General features: G+C 39.7%; 2 protein-coding genes across 2 annotated transcripts in view; one reads left to right on the plus strand and one right to left on the minus strand.

The window, feature by feature from the left end:
* Positions 1–21,945, plus strand: part of IL1RAPL1 (interleukin 1 receptor accessory protein like 1) — a 1,495,797-nt gene that overhangs the window by 819,570 nt on the left and 654,282 nt on the right. The window lies entirely within an intron of this gene.
* LOC106006736 (transcription factor SPT20 homolog) lies at positions 14,331–20,788 on the minus strand. The gene is made up of 2 exons (XM_045089201.1): positions 19,162–20,788; positions 14,331–15,173 (listed from the first exon to the last, which is right to left on the minus strand). Exons 1-2 carry the CDS (start codon positions 20,683–20,685, stop codon positions 14,331–14,333), a joined length of 2,367 nt encoding a protein of 788 aa, XP_044945136.1. The 5' UTR covers positions 20,686–20,788.

The raw sequence follows: 21,945 nt of genomic DNA on the forward strand, positions 1-21,945 counted from the left end.
TTTCTTTGAATTATTAAGTCACATTACAAATAAAAAAAATGGAATATTATTAACTCAGTTAATTGGGCAGTTTGCAAAAGTTTTATATTTCTTTTCCTGTACTTTTTAATATTTCCTCTAAAATGGGAATGCTGCTTTCTTTTTGGGTAATCACCAGAATATAATCCTTCTTATATATTAAGGCCAACTCTGTTCTTTGTTTTGACTTTAAAAGAATAAGGAATGGACCTAGTGTGTATTATGCTAAGTAAAATAAGTCAGACAGACAAATACCTTATGATTCCTCTCATATGTGGAATATGAAAAAACAAAATATAAACAAACAAACAAGCAAAAAGCAGAATCAGACCTATAAGGGCAGAACAAACTGATGGTTGCCAGAGGGGAGGGGTGTGGGGAATGTGCAGATAGGTAAAGAGGAGTGAGAGTACAGGCTTCAAACTGTGGATTATGGAATAAATATATCATGGGAATAAAAGGGATAACAAGGAATAGTCAGTGATACTGCAATAGCACTGTATGATGACAGATGGTAGCTACAATTGTGGTGAGCAGAGCATAACAAAGAGATGTAGCATTTGTTGCATTGTGCACTTGAAACTAATGTAACATTGTGTGTCAATTATATGCAAATAAAATAGATAATCCCCCAAAGAATAAGAATAGACCCATTTCAAGCTAAATGCCCCAATAAAAAGACACAGTGTATCAGAATGGATAAAAAAAACAAGACCCATCCACATGCTGGCTGCAAGAAACTCATTTTAGACCCAAAGACACCTCCAGATTTAAGGGGAAGGAGTTGAAAACAATTTACCATGCTAATGGATATCAAAAGAAAGCTGGGGTGGTAATCCTTATAATAGACAAATTAGATTTTAAGCCAAAGACTATAATAAGAGATCAGGAAGGACACTATATCATACTTAAAGGGTTTGTCCAACAAGAAGATCTAACAGTTTTAAATATCTATGCCCCTAACATGGGAGCAGCCAAATATATAAACCAATTAATAACAAAATCGAAGAAATACCTCAACAATAATGCAATAATAGTAGGGGACTTTAACACCCCCCTCACTGAAATGGACAGATCATCCAAGCAAAAGATCAACAAGGAGATAAAAGCTTTAAATGACACACTGGAACAGATGGAGATCACAGATATATTCAGAACATTCCATCACAAAGCAACAGAATACACATTCTTCTCTAGTGCACATGGAACATTCTCCAGAACAGATCACATGCTGGGTCACAAATCTGGTCTCAACTGGTACCAAAGGATGGGGATCCTTCCCTGCAATTTTCAGACCACAATGCTCTGAAGCTGGAACTCAATCACAGGAGGAAAGTTGGAAAGAACTCAAGTACATGGAGGCTAAAGAGCACACTACTAAAGAATGAATGAGTCAACCAGGAAACTAAACAAGAATTTAAAAATTCATGGAAACAAATGAAAATGAAAACTCAACTGTTCAAAATCTTTGGGATGCAGCAAAGGTGGTCCTGAGAGGAAAGTATATAGCAATACAAGCCTTTCTCAAGAAACAAGAAAGGTCTCAAATACACAACCTAGCCCTACACCTATAGGAGCTAAAGAAAGAACAGCAAAGAAAGCCTAAACCCAGCAGGAGAAGAGGAATAATAAAGATCAGAGCAGAAATCAATGAAATAGAGACCAAAAGAACAGTAGAACAAATCAACAAAACTAAGGGCTGGTTCTTTGAAAGAATTAATAAGATTGATAAACTCCTGGCCAGACTTATCAATAAGAAAAGAGAAAGGACCCACGTTAATAAAATCATGAATAAAAGAGGAGACATTACAACCAGTACCAAAGAAATACAAACAATTATAAGAACATATTATGAGCAACTATATACCAGCAAATTTGACAATCTGGAAGAAATGGATGCATTCTTAGAGAGGCATAAACTACTAAAACTGGACCAGGAAGAAATAGAAAACCTGAAAAGACCCGTAACTGGTAAGGAGATTGAAGTGGTCATCAGAAATCTCCCAACAAACAAGAGCCCAGGGTCATACAGCTTCCCAAGGGAATTCTATGTTCCAAAAAATAGAAAAGGAGGAAAAACTTCCAAACTCATTTTATGAGGCCAGCATTACCTTGATCCCCAACCCAGGAAAAGAACCTATCAAAAAGAAGAATTAAGACCTTATCTACCCCTTTCCTGACTTGTGTGCTCCCTCTCTCTCACTCTTTATCCAATAAGTAAATAAAATCTTTAAAAAAGAAAAAACTAGACTAATAGTAATAACTACCTCTACTATTATTAATTGTAATAATTTGGATTATACAAACATGGATGAATTTTTTCTCTCTCCCTTCCATTCATAATCCATTTGAAGTATTATAAATATGTAGTCCTTGAACAGATATATGAAGTAATGATACATTGTACACATTTTTAAAAGAAGAACTACACGGACATTGTGAACTGGAGAAAAATATTAAAAGAAGGGCATTTGGGAGCAGAAGTTCTAGTCCACTTCTTTGCTTTTGTGAATGATAAAGGCATTCACAAATTCTAAAGGTGAAAAAAAAAGAATAGACCCATTTCTTCTCTTTTTTTGTACTTGTGTCGAAATCTTTACATAGATGTAGTCAGTATTAAAGTAATGCCTACCTCTTTTTCCTTATGAGGTTTCTTGTGATTAGATTGGGCCCGCATGAATAATCCCAGCTAATCTTACCATTTCTTGAGCCTTAATTTAATCCCATTAGTAATGTCTCTTTTGTCAAGTAAGGTAATTTATTCAAAAGTTCTGGAGATTAGGATGTGAACCTCTTTGGAGGGTTGGTATCCTGTCCTCCTGTTTGTCACGTTCCAAGTCACTTGTCCTTATTGTAGAGGTTTGTGTGAGTGAAGGGAGTGGTATAGGAGCTGGGAGTATGCTTCATTGCCTTCAGCTGAGCCTAAGTTTGTGCTTAAAAGGGTATATGGCCTACGTTTATGCTTAAAAGGGAGAAGTTTCACTTAAAAGGGTATGTGGCTAAGCAGGCATCATAAAAGATACTTTTAACATTATCCCTGAATTGAAGGATTTTACATATCAAACTGCATGATAAATTAAATGAGTTCTATTTTGTGAAGCAGTTAGAACAGTGCCTGAGCGTAGTAAGATATGTGTATCTATATATTTTACTTGTTAAATAAAGCCAAAAATATAATGCCCACAAGGAAGGGAGTTTTAAGCAGAGAATTGTTTTGTACACATATATCTTCTTAAGTGAGAGAGCTGATGGATGAACTACTTTTCCTGGGGTTTATTAAACCTTTACTGTTGACTATCAGGAGGAAATGCACATTGGCAGGTTTATCCAGTGGTGGTGATGATTGTGTATGGACAATACACTTGTCATATTTTTATAAGAATACCAACTTAAAGAATGATATGCATACAATGAAAAGCAGCAGTACTAATTTGTCGCATTTATTTATTGAACACTTACACTGTGCCTGATGCTGGAGAGCATCAGTGTGACTCTTGCTCTAGGCTTTTGATATAATAGGGTGAATTCTACTGAGTATGCAAATACGTATAATACAAAGTGGACTACATTGTGACCTAAAGAAAATGTAAATAAAGGTCTCTAAAGGATTATAAATGACTGGAATCACTCATGTAAAGATGTCTTAGTGTAGGTAATGTTTGAAATGAGTTTTGACTACAAAGGTGAAAATTAGAGGCACTCTAGGCAGTCTTTTTTTTTTAAGATTTCATTTATTTATTTGACACAGAGAGAGAAATAATGAGAGAGAGAACACAAGCAGGAAGAGTGGGAGAAGGAGAAGCAGGCTGCCCTGCCAGGCAGGGATAGGCAAAGTCTTAATGTCACTCAAGATAGATAGAAAATCTAAGAATGTAAAGTCAAAAGCTTTGGCGGAAATGAAGGGTATTGCACCTATGATCACAGTAAGAGAGCGAATGGAAAAATTCAGTGTAGCTTTCAGATCACATCCCATTGTGAGGGGGTTGTACTTAATTCTGCAGGAGGTAATGAATTTTGAAAAGGGGGGAATGTGTCATCCAGCCTACTTTTGAGAAAAAATGATTTGGCTATCATATATTAGATAAATAGAATGGAGGTGAAATCAGATGGAGGGATAATAGTTAACAGTTCATTATCAAATGGCCTATGTGAGAAATAGTGAAGGTTTGGACTAGGAGAGTGGGAAAGAACTGGAAAGGAGGAGGTGGATATGAGAAACGTTTTGTAAAGCAGAATCCACATAATTTCACAACTGATTAAGGAGGAAAGGGAGGGGCCCATAATGACTGGTTTCTTGCTTGGATGACTAGGATAATGTGGTATCAAAAAAGAAACATGAAATTGGCAGATGATATATTCTGTCCTTTAACTGAATGGATTTAAGATACTAGAAGAATGTTGAGGATGATTGTTTCAAACCAGTACTTGGAAAAGAGATGGGAAGAGCCAGGAAGAGTAAAAGAGAAAGAGGTTTGGGAATTTTAGTCTAAAACAATCATGGGATTGGAGCGGGGACTTTTTAGCTCATTTAGTTTTTAATTTTTTAGCTCACTTAGTTTTTTATGTTCTCTTACCCATATCTGCCACATGGTCATCAAACCTATATTTGAACTTTAAGTCCATGACATCCTGAGGCAGGCATTTCTGTTTGCAACATCCAGTTAGAAATTTCTTCATTATTCTGGGTTCATCAGAGTTCCTTCCTTTTGAGCCAAGCTCTGTATATTGGGACCTACCCTAGAGCAACTGCAGTTCTTCATTCTTACAAAAGCTCTTCTGATAGTTTTAGAAAGTTAAAATGTCCCTGTTTAGCTTCCTCTTCCAGTAATGCTGGGAGTGTAAATGGGGCTCAGAGGCGATGTAATATCTTTATGCCTTCTTTGGCTCAAATCCTTGCTAGAGTTTCCCAGCTACTAATAAACACACAGAAAACAGAAAACAAAATTTGAAGGGGTTCTAAGCTCAATAAATCTAACACACTTAATTGAATTTAAAGCCACCCTGAACAGGAAATCATTAGGTCTCCCTATGGACAGATACCTGGAGACACATGTCTTCCCCTGTCACCCCTCCCACCTCTTATGCTCCTATGTTTTTTTATCTTTTATAGACTAAACATCTCTTGTTCTCAGAGTGATACATTTGATAGAGCTTCCAGTCGCATCATTCTCATTCTCATTCTCCTTTGGTCTAACATATGGAGAAGAAAAAGACTAGCCCCTCTCTTGGTCTAAATATTGTGATTTTTTTTAAGCTAAAATTAGTTTAGATACATCACCCAGGTGGCTCATAGTCACATGCCGCCACTGTTGTGGAAGCTGTTAAATCTTTTGCAGCTGGCTACATAACCAAAGGGAGACTCTTCTCTTCATTGATGTTACATTTTGCCCTATTGTGGTTGACCATTAAACTGCATGATCTTTTTGATCCCAAATTGGTCATATTTATCAGGTTCTCTTCTACATTTCCATTTAGGACATTGTTCACCATGTAGAATGGTAAGCAACTTATATTTAGGGTAGAGTCCTTCTGCCTAGCAGTATTCTTCCAGCTTAATATTAAGTTGTCAAAGATCTGGGAAGGAATTTGGAGGGAACTTCATTGAAATGGTATGGATATAAAAAGTGCTTTTAAAATGAGATGACACTGATGTTTTAACCATATTTACTTACACATATGTGTGTGTGTGTGTGTGTACACACATATATATCACTAAAATATATACATATATAATATATACATATCACATATGTATATATCATATATATAAACACCATACACACACACACACACACACATATATATATGTGTGTATATATATACATATATATATATATATTTTTTTTTTTTGCAGGGGGTGGGGTTAGGGGCACCTGACTGGCACAGTACTCAGTGGGTGGAGATTGAAACTCTTGATCTGGGGATCATGAATTCAAGCTCCACCTTGGGTAGAGTTTACTTAAAAAACAACAACAACAACAACAACAACAACAATATTTTTGGTGTTAAGAGCTTGGGCTCTTGAGCCAGCAGACCTGAGTTCAAATCCTGGTTGATTATTTACAATTTATTCTTCTCTCTGAATCTGTTTCCTTTGGTATCAAAGGAGGATATTAATTTCTTCTTCCAAGGATATTGTGAGACTTGAGGCAATAATGTGTATAAAACCCTTAGTACCTTATTTGGTACATAAGTGCTTGGTTATTATTTCTCTCTGGAAGTCTGATTACAGAACAAAAACATCACATTTTTATGCTCTTTGCATTCAGTTTGACATTGAAAAAATATACAATTAGATATTTGGGAAGAAGCTCCTAATATATATGGGCAGAATTCTGTTTGTTTGTTTGTTTGTTTTTCCCGGAAAGTGGATTTTGATTTGCTCTACCATCTTTCTATCCTTTATATAAGCAGCAAAACATTCATTTTAAGGGTGATCACCGGCAAGGATGCCATTTGTCATGGCTCACCCTGAAAAAAGGATGTTCGAGAGATGGTGAGCACTTTCCTATTTTAGTGACTTTCCCCCTTCCCCCCACACTGTATGCTTTAGTGCTATTTTCTCATTAGCTGCACTTAATGTGATATTAAACCTATCCCTTGAGGTTTTAATTTTTTTAAGTTTTTATTTAAATTATAGTTAGTTAACATACAGCATTACATTAGTTTCAGGTGTACAATATAGTGATTGAACACCTTCATACAATACCTGGTGCTCAACACAAGTGCACGCCTTATATTTTTCATTTTCAGGAGTTTCAAAAAAATTGCTTTATTCCAAGTTGGTTAGATAAATTTTGTAAACAAGTATAGAAATATCTGTATATACTTTATGCTTGTCTTTTATTTCTTTGTTTTAAATGTGCTGGTTGATACCCTAAAAATCGGTATTTTCACCATAGAGAGGAGAGAGAGAGCTGCTCTCTGTTCTTTTTCTTGATTTTTGCTCAAGGCCCCTTATTTCCTTTTGTTCTTAGCTGCTTTTTGTTTGTTTGTTTGTTTTCAATGAGCTGATCATATCCCTTAGAATATTATTTTTGTGGATTCTCTGGGGTTTAGGATGAAGGAGAACTCTTCTAGAAAGGATTTCCATTTGCTTTGTCAGTTGTCTAATATATGATACTCTGGGATCACTATAAATTAAATTAAATTCATGGCTTGAGGTTTTTGAGGGACTCAGTGATACGAATTTGTTCTATAAATCTATCTTAACAATGTGTAAGGATTTAGGAAAGGTCAAGTTCAGTATGTTTCATCATTATCTTGAGGGTGTAGCCCTTAGCTTTACTGGATGGGGTTTCTCTCCAGTGTGGTATTTAACCGAGCCCCTGGCTCTTCCAGTCCTTTGCCACCATTAAACTTAGGCTATGGCAACTGGGAATACAAGGTCCAGTTAATGCTCTCAAGGAAATATCCTCAGTTTTCCACTTAACTCTTTACGTTCTAGTTTTACTTAGCTTCTGGCCTAGGAATCTTATGAAATATTTTATTTTCAGGAAAAAAAAACATTATCTTTACTTTTTTTCTTTTTTAATTTAAATCCAAGTAGCCAACCTATAGTACATCATTAGTTTTAGATGTAATGTTCAATAATTTATCAGTTGTGTCTAACACCAGTGCTCATCACATCATGTGATTGAGGTAAACTTATGCTAATTGGCTAGAATTCTTTTTGCTTTTTTCATTTTATTTTATTTTTTTTAAAGATTTTATTTATTCATTTGAGAGAGAGAAATCACAAGTAGACGGAGAGGCAGGCAGAGAGAGGGGGGGGGGAAGCAGGCTCCCTGCCGAGCAGAGAGCCCGACTCGGGACTCGATCCCAGGACCCTGAGATCATGACCTAAGCCGAAGGCAGCAGCTTAACCCACTGAGCCACCCAGGTGCCCATGCTTTTTTCATTTTAGATTCTTGCTATAGGTAAGAAAAGATTACATGGAATCTTTTCTTACCTATAGAATCAGAAGGAAAAAACCATGTCTACTCTTAATAATTCCAAAATTAAAAAGTCACATTTAGTATACTACAACTCTGGAATTTTAAAAAATGTTTATAAGTTAGAGATTAAATAACTTACTCGAGGTCAGGCAACTTCTAAAGGATGGAAGTTGGATTTAAAACCCATCTACTTCACCTTAGCACCATGCTCCAAACCCTTAAACACTTCCTACAGGTGATAGGGGTTTCCATGATTCAGGGTTTAATAAATTGGCCAACTCTTTGTCTTAGGACCATGCTAAAACTTTTGTAAGTTTTTAGATTCATTTAGATAGTTCTTAGCCATATAAGTATTGGAGCACAGATGAATTTGTCAGGAATTAATTATAGGAGTCAAAATTAAAATAATATTAAGCCCATATTAATTATAGCTCACATATTTCAGTCTTTTCTATTTTTGTTTCATTTTTGTGCATAAACACAAACATTATTTTTAACTTTTTATTTCTGTCAAAATAAATTTTTAGTGCTAATTTTCATGTTGGGTTTATAGTATCTGATTGAATTAAGGATTTTTTTTTGAGTTTGCCAGGAAAAGCACTTCAATCAAAATCCAAAAGCCTATCTCTTTTGTTTCCCATAAATTTGAACAATGACTGGCACATAGCAGTTTCTCAACAAATATTTATTGAGTGAATTGTAGGATAAATATACATGTATTATTAATATTGATTTGTGCTTTAAATGTTTTTTCAGCTACTAGACCAAGGAAAATATTTCCTTTTTGAAGAAATGCTCAAATCTTGATATGTCTTTCTTTTTAATAGTGTATCTTTCTAAAACATCTGAGTGCTTAAGTGTGTTATTGAATATATGTCATTAATGCTTAACAGAAAATCTATTAAATCTTAAGACACTGACATGTACTATACCACACAATGTGTTTTCCTAACTGACAATGATTAAATAACTCTCAGAATAAGAGATCTCTTAAACATAGCCAGATACAGCTGACCTCCTCTTTAGAAGTTAACTACTTGTTGACTGATTTCAGATGCCTTAAGATGGAGTAACTAGGAATGCTAGAATTGAGCTCTATGAGACTTTCATTGTCCAGAAGCTAGCTCAGGCATGTTTTCATGTCAACAGCAGAAGTATAACAGAGGAAGAAGAGATGTGTGAGTACTGATTGAAGCCCCTGCTTCATGACTTATAACATCCCATTGGCCCATGCAGGTCACATAGCCAACTGAGACTCAGAATGGAGGTTACATGGCAAAGGGTATAGATATAGGCAGGAGTGAAAAACTGGGGCTATTAATACAACCAACCTACTCTGTAAACCTAAGTAAATGAATCTGTTCTCATAAAATATGTCTGGCATTTCCACTATAACCTTCTGATCCCTTATTTGAAACTGAATCTTAAAAGAATCTCTCTTAAACACACATACATGTGCACATGTGCACGCACACACACATATACACACACTTTGTTCATTTTCTGCTTATCTTATACTTTTTCCTCATGTAATTTGTTAGCTAAAGTATTTATATCTGTAGATACTAACAAAAGAATAGCAGGTTTTTAATTGAAATACCACATGGAATGAACTTTGTGTTCAAAATAAGACAAATACTATCCACATGGCATTTATCAAATAAAATTTGTGTGTGTGGACATTTTATATACAAGCATACATTGCAAGAAAAGCATATATTTTAAAAATAAAAGTGAGCTGATCATTCTACAAACATTCCAGTTGCCTATTATAATGAAATTGTGTCAAGTGTCATTCTTAAAGCAATGGAGATGGCGTTTGCATATCAGTTTAATTGCTTTGGATTAAACATTGAAAGATGAGAGCCAAGAGAGCTTATTAAGCTGAAATGAGGGCAAATGCTAAAAAAGTGATATTATGTAACACTACATCTGGATATATGTTGCTCTTTCCATTTTAAAACCTAAATTGCAATGTTTCTTAAAATTATCATTGCATACACTAAAATACAATAAAAAATTAAAAGGTTAATGCATAAATTGTGTTGCATAAATATAATTTGATCTGAAAGCCAAACTAGTTTTCTCTACTTTGTTAATATTTATTTGTTCTTAAGGTACTAGACTGTAAGCTTTTGAAAGACATTATGTCTCATTTACTTTTGTGTCTTAAGGGCTTTGAAATAGTCTGTCCTATAATAGTTGCTCAATAAATGTCTGTGAATAGATGACTGAATAAATGCAAGGTAGGGCGACTCCCTCATAGTCACTGTTATGAACTTTAGGTGAATGGCTGGATGCTGTTGGTTTTGATTGGTCTTCCGCTTTGCCTCTGGGAATCATCAGTCATTAAACCTGTAAAGTCCTTCAGCCACCTATGGTGAAGTAGGCTATGTGGAGTGGGGCATGTATAAGGCAACTTCTTTTGTCAATCAGGGAGTTTCACATTTGAATGTTTGATTTGGGGCTTAGATTAGAAACTACCATTTGTTTTCTGTGTCCATAGCATCAGAAAACTGATCTCACATCATTTTATAAACCAATGATAACACGTAACTCATTTATTTGCATTAGAGAATGAGCACCACTTCCAAGTGTCCCTGTTACCAGAACTATTTCATGTTTTCTAGGTTGCCTATATTGTTAGATAATCCAAAGCATTTCCTTTATATTTGGTGAGAATAACCCCTATATTTCAGTTATTCTGGAGAATTAATTTTATGGACTAAGCAGCTTATAAATACTATCTTCTTTAATACTTATCACAACTGTATAAAAAGAAGTTCCCATTCACTGACTCCATTTTGCAGATGAAGTGAAGTGACTTACCTACAGCCCTACAACTAGCAAGTAGCAGAGCCAGGTTTTGATATTAGACAGTGAGGCTCTGGAGGCTTGTACTCTTAACCACTGTGCTATGAGTGCCTAGGGGAGGCTTTCCTAAGGCCCCTGAAAATGAAGTATTTTGTATGCCATGTCGTTTGGTTGTTGTTTAAAATTTTTAATTGTGGTTAAAAACTCACAACATACAGCTTACCACCTTACCCATTTTCATGTATACATTTCAGTAGTATTAGGTGTGTTCACACTGTTGTATATCAAACCTCTAGAACTTTTTCATCTTGTAAAACTGAAAATTTCGCATTGAGCAGTAATTCCCCATTTTTCTACAACATTGGCTTTGAATTCCTATCATCCCAAACATAGCACCCCAATCTAATAAAATTCCATCAGACTACTATCACATGCTGTAATAAAAGCTAAACAGAGACAGGAAAACACTGTTTTATTTGCATAGATAAGTATATGCGCAGAACTCAAAACCTTTAAGAAACATAAGTGCATAAGAAATGGGATAAGTTGAAATAAAAAGGACAGTCTTACTGATTTGTCTTCTTCTTGTTCCTCAATTTGGCCTTAAAATTTTATAAAAGAAAACTTTTCTGTTAAAATTCATCAGAATGACCTATGAGTGAATCATAACTTTAGGAACATTATCTTGGTTTAAAAACCAAGAAGAAAAAAGCTGTATTTAATTTCTTGTTTCTTGTATATGATTTTTAGCCTCTGCTTGAAGAGAAATTACATTTAAATACTGATAAAAATACTATTACATATATATCTGATTTTTTACAGTAATAGTTCCCATTTAGTACTCTTGATGTTTTAAAAAGAAAATTGTGACATTCAGTATAGAGAATATAAATCTGTATTACATATATTTATGGTTATATATAGAACAAATTTTAACCAATTAAATAAAAATGCTAATGTTATAAAATTCATGCACAGTTATACAATCTCTGAAAAAAAAACTCAAAAATATGAAAACGATACTTAATCAATGTACATTTTCAATTCTTAGGTTTCTTTATATTTACTACTATATTTGATCCACAAATAATCTTGTGAAATAGGCTGAGGGCAGCTGTTAATAAGAGATGAAACAGAAATAGGCTCAGATTCCAGAGTGATGGTACTTAGGCTAAGCACTGCACTAGGAGCACAGAATAGAAACAAGTTCCTGATCAAGGGATTCAACCAAAACACACAAGTGAGGAACAACCCAGGCCATCAGGAGCACCAGTAGTTTTACTGCCAAAGTCACAACTGTGAATGGGGACATGTTAGGAAATGGGGAAGAGAGGCCAAACCCAGGCTCACATAGCCAAATAATAGTTTGAATTTGATTCCACAGAGTATGCACATGCAGGAAAGGGTATTTGGCAATGCATCATGATACATGATGAAATGTCATGGATGAAAATGTTTTATCAGAAATCTATTTACTAGTGTCAGGATTCATTCTGCCCCCACTTTTTCATACCATTACCTTACATTGGGTTGTTGGTTCAGCTGTTGAGAAGAAGTGTGACTCCACTTCTGAAACTAGTAATATACTATATGTTAATTAATTGAATTGAGATAAAAATAAAATTTAAAAAAAAAGGAAGGAAGTCTGAGAATTTCTCTAAGAATCCCTCAAAGCCTACAAGTTAGAGTAGAAGTTGTTAGGCATATGGCTATGCAGATATATTTTGTTTTGTAAAGTATTTAAAACTACTTGGTAATTAATTCTGTTACTTTGTGAATCATTCTAACACCAAACACTAAATGCACTGGCAGGCTCAGAAAAATAAATGATGAATGCCATCATACTTGGAGGACATGTAAAATGAAAGATGCTTACCATCATCCAAGTAGATAGTAGAAATAGCAAATATAACAATAAAATAAAGTCTTTTAATAAAAAATAACTATTTAACAAATATGGTTTTATGTTTTCAGTAGTTCATTCTTTTCAAGCAAACTTCAATTCCAAAAACTCAGGAAGGTGACATTTTTGAGTGATATAAATCTTAATAGTTACATGTAATTATTTTATTATACTTTTTAAAGATTTATTTATTTGAGGGGAGAGGGACAAAGGGAGAGGGAGAAAAGTAGGCTCCCTGTTGAATGGGAAGCCGGAAGTGGGGTTCAGTCTCAGTACTGAGCTGTGAGCAAGACTTAGACTTAGATGCTTAACCGACTGAGCCACTCAGGTTCCCCTACATATAAGTATTTTGAAAGTATTATCCACACTTATGAATTTACTTAAATTGGGAGGGAGAGGATCTTAATGTAGTCATTTAGTTTCTTACTATAAAATTCTATCATAAAATACATTGTTTAGGAGCTGCAAAAATCATTTTTAATTCACAGCTATCTTTAAAGATATTTTCATACCACAATTATTTATTCTTTTCCCTATAATTCCCTGTTGTCATTTGTTTCATCGGTTTATTTAAACTTATCATTTTTCATTCACTTGACTATTGTAAGTCAAGAAACTTTTACCTTTTCTCTCTTATTATTATTATCTTGTCTGGTGGGGACAAAATAATTGAGACAAAATAGAGGAGCAAGAGGCAGACAGCAGGTGCATTTGTATATTATGAAATGTTTACAAAATAATAAGCACTACATGAATAATGCATTTGAAGAAAATTGTCTGGCAAATGATATTGAGTCATATATCCAAATCATCCCTCAATTACTGAAGAACAAATTACAAGCGCTAATGCATCCAGTTTTATAAGAAAGAGAGAGAATTCACCATGTGGGGCATCTAGGTAGAGTAAGAGGGCTACTGCTTATTTAATAGAAGATTAAAATCTCTGTATTTATATCTGTATCTGTATGTCTATAGCTGTACCTATATCTCTGTAATTTGAAAACCTAAAACATGTCTGTTGTTGTTGTTGTTGTTGTGTGTGTGTGTGTGTGTGTGTATAACATTTAAAAATCCAGCATGTTTTTTTTTTAAGAATTAAGTTCCTGTGGCTTATTTGCTGTTGATTGGCTTTTATGGAGTATAATAAAACTATTATATGCACTAATATTATTACTGTAGTTTATTTTAAGCTTAAATGTTTATTTCTTTCAAATATTTAGTATTTATATTAATTAAAATTAATTTAACTTTAAATTTCTGTATTTAATATATCTTACATTAACCTTGACAATAAACTTAAGAAGTGAATATTCCTATTTATATTTTACAGGTAGGGGAGTGCAGACTCAGTGAATTTAGGAAATAGGCTTAAGGTTAGTAAATTGCAGAGCTAGGATATTGACCTGATGGTAGATAATACCAAAGTCCATTCTTTTTCTTTCATTAGAACATTTCCGTTTTTATATAAAAAGCACTGGGTTCTGCTTCTCTGGTTTGTATACCTAGCAATGTAAAATACTGAGACATTAAAGACAAAGATGAAATAAATATTCAAACTCTCTGCTTCAGTGTTTTTTTGTTTTGTTTTGTTCGTGCTTCCCCGTTTAGAGAGAGAGAGAGAAAAAGAGAGAGAGAGAGAGAGAGAAGTAACGCAAGACCTAGGATTTTTGAGTACTTGATGTGCCTTTCTTCATTTTACCTTTTGGCTGGTTTGCTGTCTGAACACTAGGTGGAGGCGGCCCAGCTCTCTGGGCGACTACTGTTGTCAGGGCCATGGGGCCCTGCAAGATTCTCAACTGTTGTACCTGCTGCTGCGGCTGCTCCTGCAAGGCAGGGGCCTGCTGCAGTGTGTGCTGGGGATGAGGTTGGCTCTGCTGGGGTCTTCTTTCTCTCTCTGCAGAGTTAAGCGGAGCCAACACCGCCGGCTGGGGCTGCAGAAAACTTCCTGCTCCAGGAAGGTTAAGGACAATGGCTTGTTGAGCAGATGAGACTGTTCTCTGACTGATTGAACCTTGTGCACTTGAACTCTGTGGCACTGGCTCCTGAGGACCAGTAGTTGTGGGCTGTTGGAGTTGTGGTTGTGGAATAAACTGGTAGAGCCACTGCTGCTGAGGCTGCTGCTGGGTGTTCAAAAGGAGTGAACCTTGTGGAAGCTCCAGTAGAGTTACTGGACTGATACTGGAGGCATTTTTTAAAATAAATTGAACACCTATTTGAGGAGCCTGTGATGCAGCAGGCACTACATTTGGTGGCCGAGCTCCTGAGGACAGGGTGCTAGACTTGATATCCACAGGAGCTGTGGTCCCAGAGGTAGAGCCCTTCCTGCAACTGGAACCCCTCCCCAAATCCTGGGCTCCACAACCAGGGCCCACCACTTTGATGATGCCGTGGCCTGCAGAGTTGGACATGACTGGGGTGGCCAGGCTTCTTTGTGATGAGCTGGCAGTAGACAGGGTGGCTGCAGGAAGATTGCTCACTTGATTCACTTCTACAGAGGATTTCTGGGAGTTGGCCATGACCTGGGTGGCCAGGGTTCTTTGTGATGAGCTGGTATTCGACAGGGTCGCTGGAGGAAGCATGGTAACTCTAACCACTTCTGTAGAGGATTTCTGGGAAGGGGCTATGACCCGGGTGGCCACTGTTCTTTGTGATGAGCCGGTAGTTGACAGGGTGGCTGGAGAAAGCATGCTGACTTGTATCCCTTCTGCAGAGGATTTCTGGGAGTTGGCCATGACCGGGGTGGCCAGGGTTCTTTGTGATGAGCTGGTAGTTGATAGGGTGGCTGGAGAAAGCATGCTAACTCGAATCACTTCCGCAGAGGGTTTCTGGGATTTGGCCATGACTGGGGTGGCCAGGGTTCTTTGTGATGACCCGGTAGTTGACAGGGTGGCTGGAGAAAGCATGCTGACTTGTATCACTTCTGCAGAGGATTTCTGGGAGTTTGGCCATGACCGGGGTGGCCAGGGTTCTTTGTGATGAGCTGGTAGTTGATAGGGTGGCTGGAGAAAGCATGCTAACTCGAATCACTTCCGCAGAGGGTTTCTGGGATTTGGCCATGACTGGGGTGGCCAGGGTTCTTTGTGATGACCCGGTAGTTGACAGGGTGGCTGGAGAAAGCATGCTGACTTGTATCACTTCTGCAGAGGACTTCTGGGAGTTGGCCATGACCGGGGTGGCCAGGGTTCTTTGTGATGAGCTGGTAGTTGATAGGGTGGCTGGAGAAAGCATGCTGACTTGTATCACTTCTGCAGAGGATTTCTGGGAGTTGGCCATGACCGGGGTGGCCAGGGTTCTTTGTGATGAGCTGGTAGTTGATAGGGTGCCTGGAGAAAGCATGCTAACTCGAATCACTTCTGCAGAGGGTTTCTGGGATTTGGCCATGACTGGGGTGGCCAGGGTTCTTTGTGATGACCCGGTAGTTGACAGGGTGGCTGGAGGAAGCATGCTAACTTGTATCACTTCTGCAGAGGATTTCTGGGAGTTGGCCATGACCGAGGAGGACAGGGTTCTTTGTGATGGGCCGGTAGTTGACAGGGTGGCTGGAGGAAGCATGCTAACTTGTATCACTTCCACAGAGGATTTCTGGGAGTTAGCCATGACCGGGGTGGCCAGGGTTCTTTGTGATGAGCTGGTAGTTGACAGGGTGGCTGGAGGAAGGATGCTAACTTGTATCACTTCTGCAGAGGATTTCTGGGAGTTGGCCATGACCGGGGTGGCCAGGGTTCTTTGTGATGAGCCGGTAGTTGACAGGGTGGCTGGAGGAAGCATGCTAACTCGAATCACTTCCGCAGAGGATTTCTGGGAGTTGGCCATGACCGGGGTGGCCAGGGTTCTTTGTGATGAGCCGGTAGTTGACAGGGTGGCTGGAGGAAGCATGCTAACTTGTATCCCTTCTGCAGAGGATTTCTGGGAGTTGGCCATGACCGGGTTGGCCAGGGTTCTTTGTGATGAGCCGGTTGTTGACAGGGTGGCTGGAGGAAGCATACTAACTTGCATCCCTTCTGCAGAGGATTTCTGGGAGTTAGCCATGACCGGGGTGGCCAGGGTTCTTTGTGATGAGCTGGTAGTTGACAGGGTGGCTGGAGGAAGCATGCTAACTCGAATCACATCTTCAGAGGATTTCTGGGAGTTGGCCATGACTGGGGTGGTCAGGGTTCTATGTGATGAGCTGGTAGTCGACAGGGTGGCTGGAGGAAGGATGCTAACTTGTATCACTTCCGCAGAGGATTTCTGCGAGTTGGCCATGACCGAGGAAGTCAGGGTTCTTTGTGATGTGCTCGTAGTTGACAGGGTGGCTGGAGAAAGCATGCTAACTTGTATCACTTCCGCAGAGGATTTCTGCGAGTTGGCCATGACCGAGGAGGTCAGGGTTCTATGTGATGTGCCGGTAGTTGACAGGGTGGCTGGAGAAAGCATGCTAACTTGTATCACTTCTGCAGAGGATTTCTGGGAGTTGGCCATGACCGGGGTGGTCAGGGTTCTTTGTGATGGGCTGGTAGTCGACAGCGTGGCTGGAGGAAGCATGCTAATTTGTATCACTTCTGCAGAGGATTTCTGGGAGTTGGCCATGACCGGGGTGGTCAGGGTTCTTTGTGATGGGCTGGTAGTCGACAGCGTGGCTGGAGGAAGCATGCTAATTTGTATCACTTCCGCAGAGGATTTCTGGGAGTTAGCCATGACCGGGGTGGTCAGGGTTCTTTGTGATGGGCTGGTAGTCGACAGCGTGGCTGGAGGAAGCATGCTAATTTGTATCACTTCCGCAGAGGATTTCTGGGAGTTGGCCATGACCGAGGAGGTCAGGGTTCTTTGTGATGAGCCGGTAGTCGACAGGGTGGCTGGAGGAAGCATGCTAAATCGAATGACTTCAGCAGAGGATTTCTGGGAGTTGGCCATGACCTGTGTGTCCAGGGTTCTTTGTGTTGAGCTGGTAGTCGACAGGGTGGCTGGTGGAAGCATGCTAACTCGAATCACTTCCGCAGAGGATTTCTGGGAGTTGCCCATGTCTGGGGTGGCCAGGGTTTTTTGTGATGAGCCGGTAGTTGACAGGGTGGCTGGAGGAAGCATGCTAACTTGTATCACTTCTGCAGAGGATTTCTGGGAGTTGGCCATGACCTGGGTGGCCAGGGTTCTTTGTGATGAGCCGGTAGTTGACAGGGTGGCTGGAGGAAGCATGCTAACTTGTATCACTTCCGCAGAAGATTTCTGGGAGTTGGCCATGACCTGGGTGGCCAGAGTTCTTTGTGATGAGCCAGTAGTTGACAGGGTGGCTGGAGGAAGCATGCTAACTTGTATCACTTCTGCAGAGGATTTCTGGGAGTTGGCCATGACCTGGGTGGCCAGAGTTCTTTGTGATGAGCCGGTAGTTGACAGGGTAGCTGGAGGAAGCATGCTAACTTGTATCACTTCTGCAGAGGATTTCTGGGAGTTGGCCATGACTGGGGTGGCCAGGGCTCTTTGTGATGAGCTGATAGTGGACAAAGTGGCTGGAGGAAACATTCTAACTCGAATCACTTCCATAGAGGGTTTCTGGGAGCTGGTAGTGACTGAGGTAGACAAGGTTCTTTGTAATGAGTTAGTAGTGGACACAGTAGCTGCAGGAAGGATGCTAATTTGATTCACTTCCATGGAGGATTTCTGGGAGTTGGCACTGACCTGGGTGGCCAGGGTTGTTTGTGATGAGCTGGTAGTGGACAAAGCAGCTGGAGGAAACATGCTAACTCGAATCACTTCTGTAGAGGGTTTCTGAGAGTTGGTAATGACTGGGGTAGCCAGAGTTCTTTTTAATGAGTTAGTAGTGGACATGCTTGCTGCAGGAAGGGTGTTAGCCTGATTAACTTCTACAGAGGATTTCTGAGAGGGGGCCATGACCTGGGTTGCTAGGGTTCTTGGACATGAGCTGGTAGTAGATAAAGTGATTGGTGGAAGCATGCTAACTCGAATCACTTCCACAGAGGGTTTCTGGGAGCTGGCCATGACCTGAGTGGCCAGGGTTCTTTGTGATGAGCTGGTAGTCGACAGGGTGGCTGGAGGAAGCATGCTAATTTGATTCACTTCTGCAGAGGATTTCTGAGAGTTGGCCATGACTGGGGTGGCCAGGGCTCTTTGTGAGGAGCTGGCAGTGGACATGGTGGCTGGAGGAAGCATGCTAATTTGATTCACTTCCGCAGACGATTTCTGGGAATTGGCCATTACCTGGGTGGCCAGGGTTCTTTGTGATGAGCTGGTAGTTGACAGGGTGGCTGGAGGAAGCATGCAAACTCGAATCACTTCTGCAGAGGATTTCTGAGAATTGGCCATTGCAGGGGTGGCCAGGATTTTTTGGATTGAGCTGGTGGTAGACACAGTGGCTGCACGAAGTGTGCTAACTCGATTCACTTCCACAGAGGATTTCTGGGAGTTGGCCATGCCCTCGGTAGCCAGGATTCTTTGTGATGAGCTTGTAGTAGACATGGTGGCTGCAGGAAATGTGCTAACTGGATTAACACCCACAGTGGGTTTCTGAGAAAGACTTGGTGGCTTAGAAGCAAGAACAGGAGATGGAGATTTAAGAAAGCTGTTTCCTTGCCATGGAGTTAAACTGTTACCTGATGAAGTCTTTTCTGAGCTTAAGGGAAGTTTGATGGTTGGAGATGGATGTGTGAATCCCTTCCCAAGGACTGAAGACTGACCTAAAAGGATCTTAGGCTGTTCAGTTTCTTTCCCTGGAGGCAGCTGGCTGAAGTTGGCTGAGTCGCTGGAACTATGTGAAGTGGTGACTGGACATTTGGCCTGGTGCGGGACTACCACCTCTGGCTCAGTGACTACCACACCAGCATCAGTCTTTGACCCAGGCAGGACACTATTTGAATGGTCATCTGTGGAGGGGTGTGGAGAAGACATCTGTCTATCATATCTGACTTTTTTACGTCGTCTTCTTTTTCCAGAGATAAGTGGATCCTTAAGTGACTGCATCAAGGTCAGCTTTGTCTGAGACTCATCACCACCTTCATATCCAAATACAGAATCATCTTTTATCTTATGGGATGGCCACACTGTTGGTTGTGAGCCATCATATTTGACAAAATTCTCCCATTTAGCATATTTCTGCACATCCACTTCAGAAGGTAAAGCCAAGTCACAGGGTCTCTGTTTCCACATATCTACATAATCTGCTGCTTTAGGAATTAAGAAGTCAGAATTCTCACTTGTTTTACTTTCTTTGCTTTTTTTGCAAGAAGTCAATACTGTCAGCTCAGGAGGAGGTGGAGAATGAGACAGCTCCCAGTGCTGATTCAGAGAGGGTGCAGAGTACCTCTTGAAGCTCCTTTTCATCGGCTGAGTGTTCATCTTTTGCTTGTTATAGAGCAGCCTATTTGCAGTGCAGGCTACGGATATAGAAGGATCCAGACACAGGGGCTCAGCAGTAGCCAAGATCAGCTGGCTCTCAAGCGACAGTGTGTCTTCCTGGGTCCATTCCTGGCCATCGCTGGTTATGGACTGCACGTCGCAGGCTAACGTCTGCATGGTCGGGCGCAGGAGAATGTGCCTGCTCTGGTAGCCCGGAGGTTCCCCACCGCTGCACTGCCTGTAGTCCCGCACCTGTGCTATGACACACCCGCAGTGGAAGAAGTTCACCTCAGATTTTTCCAGGAGGTCCAGCAGAACAGGAGGTAATTCTTCAGCATCCAGATATTCAAGAAATTCCCCTTCTTCATAAGGCAGCCGAATAGTCTCCGAACACACTCCATGTTTCTCTTCGAGCATCAGCGAATATCCCTCTTTTCCTGGGTATAGGTTGACCACTAAACACGGCAACGACTCTCTCCTCACGAGCTTCTCTAGCAAGTTCACGTTGCTTCTTAGCTCCTCCGGAGCCTCAGGCTCTCTCCCACATTCTTCCACATAGATGTCGTAAAGCTTCTCGTAGAGAGAGGCTTCCCCACTCGACGAGACTTTCCTTTTAGGAGGCCTCTGCTGGGCGCCTGCGATGACATAGTCTGCACGGTCCAAAGCTCGTTCTAAAGCCTGTTGCATCGTGTTACAAAAGGGGCCCGCAAAGAAGAGAAAATGCAAATGCCTGGCAGAGTAGGAAAAAAGCCCCGCCCTTCGGGTCAATATAGTCTTGCAAGCTCCGCAACTCCACAGTGGAACCACCAGCTTAACTTCAAAATTGACACCAAGAAACCCACTAACAAGAAAGCAATACACAGAATTCTTGCAAGTCTCTGAAAAATACCTGTATCTATACAGGCTGCCACCACTGCGCTGGGCCTTGCCTCACCTCGCCTTCCGTCGTTGCCCTTGGTTAAGCCGGAAGTCAATGCGAAGGGGTCAAACTATAGAGCCTTCTGTGCGCTTGCGCGCTACCTCAGGCTGCACCTTCTGCCTCCTTGGCGGTGTGGTTTTCAGTGGTCTGTACTTCCTGTTGTGGTGCCTGCACTTCCTGTTGGAAGTAGGGCAAGACGTCTGTGTCCAGTCAATGCAGTTTAACAGGATAATAACAACAACCTTTTATAGAAAGTGATTCAGTGCCATCCTTTCCCTCCTTTGTTCTCATAAAGAGTAAAAAAAAATTACAAATAAAAATATATCCTATGTGCTCTCCTTTCCGCATAGAAAATGTCTGTTCAACCAACAGCTACTTTGAGAATGAATTATGAGGAAACTAATATGCTAGAATTGAGACAATAGTATCAGTGAAAAGTGACTTGCCATGTAGGAGTTAACAATTGCCCTGGTGAGGCAAACAGATAATCAGATAAATAGAATACACCACAATTTATAGACTTGTGGGCAGAGTGATAAAAGAAGTTCTAAACATGGAGAAGTGAAAAAAAAAAAAAAAACTATTCCTAAAGGAGATGATAGCTGAGCTTTCTTAAAGAATGAAAAGAAAGTTATCAGACAAAAGGATTCAAGTCATGGATTTTCTGAAGTAAGGAGAGAAATCTAGACTACAGCTGTAGATGAGGATGTTACCCATTTGAAATTATTTTCCAAAGAGTTCCCACCATGAGTCATTCATCTTAAAAAGCTACTCAAAATAAAATTTATCTAATGCTCCAGGAACTTTACCAAGCAGACATTTTTTTTTTTCAAATGACATTCAACCAACTGAAGTAATAGGCTCAAGGTTATAAAATGGTAAGCAGTTGAGGCGGGATACAAATCCAAATCCCTGACTGTGAAGCTTAACCTCTTTCCACTTTTTTCATGAAACTAACATTAAAAACAGGAGCATCTAAAAACATTGACAGAAATTTTGGTTGTAGTTGCCCATCTGGACATCATCTT

This window comes from Mustela putorius, unplaced genomic scaffold (assembly GCF_011764305.1).
Source record: "Mustela putorius furo isolate JIRA1106 unplaced genomic scaffold, ASM1176430v1.1 tig00003836_pilon_pilon_pilon, whole genome shotgun sequence".
Taxonomy (NCBI): domain Eukaryota; kingdom Metazoa; phylum Chordata; class Mammalia; order Carnivora; family Mustelidae; genus Mustela; species Mustela putorius.

Coding starts and splice junctions, on each gene's coding strand:
- LOC106006736 (XM_045089201.1), bottom strand. CDS start 20,685: ATGCAACAGGCTTTAGAACGAGCTTTGGACCGTGCAGACTATGTCATC. Junction 15,174..19,161: donor GTCTTTCTCAGAAACCCACT/GTGGGTGTTAAT, acceptor GCCAACTCCCAG/AAATCCTCTGTAGAAGTGAA.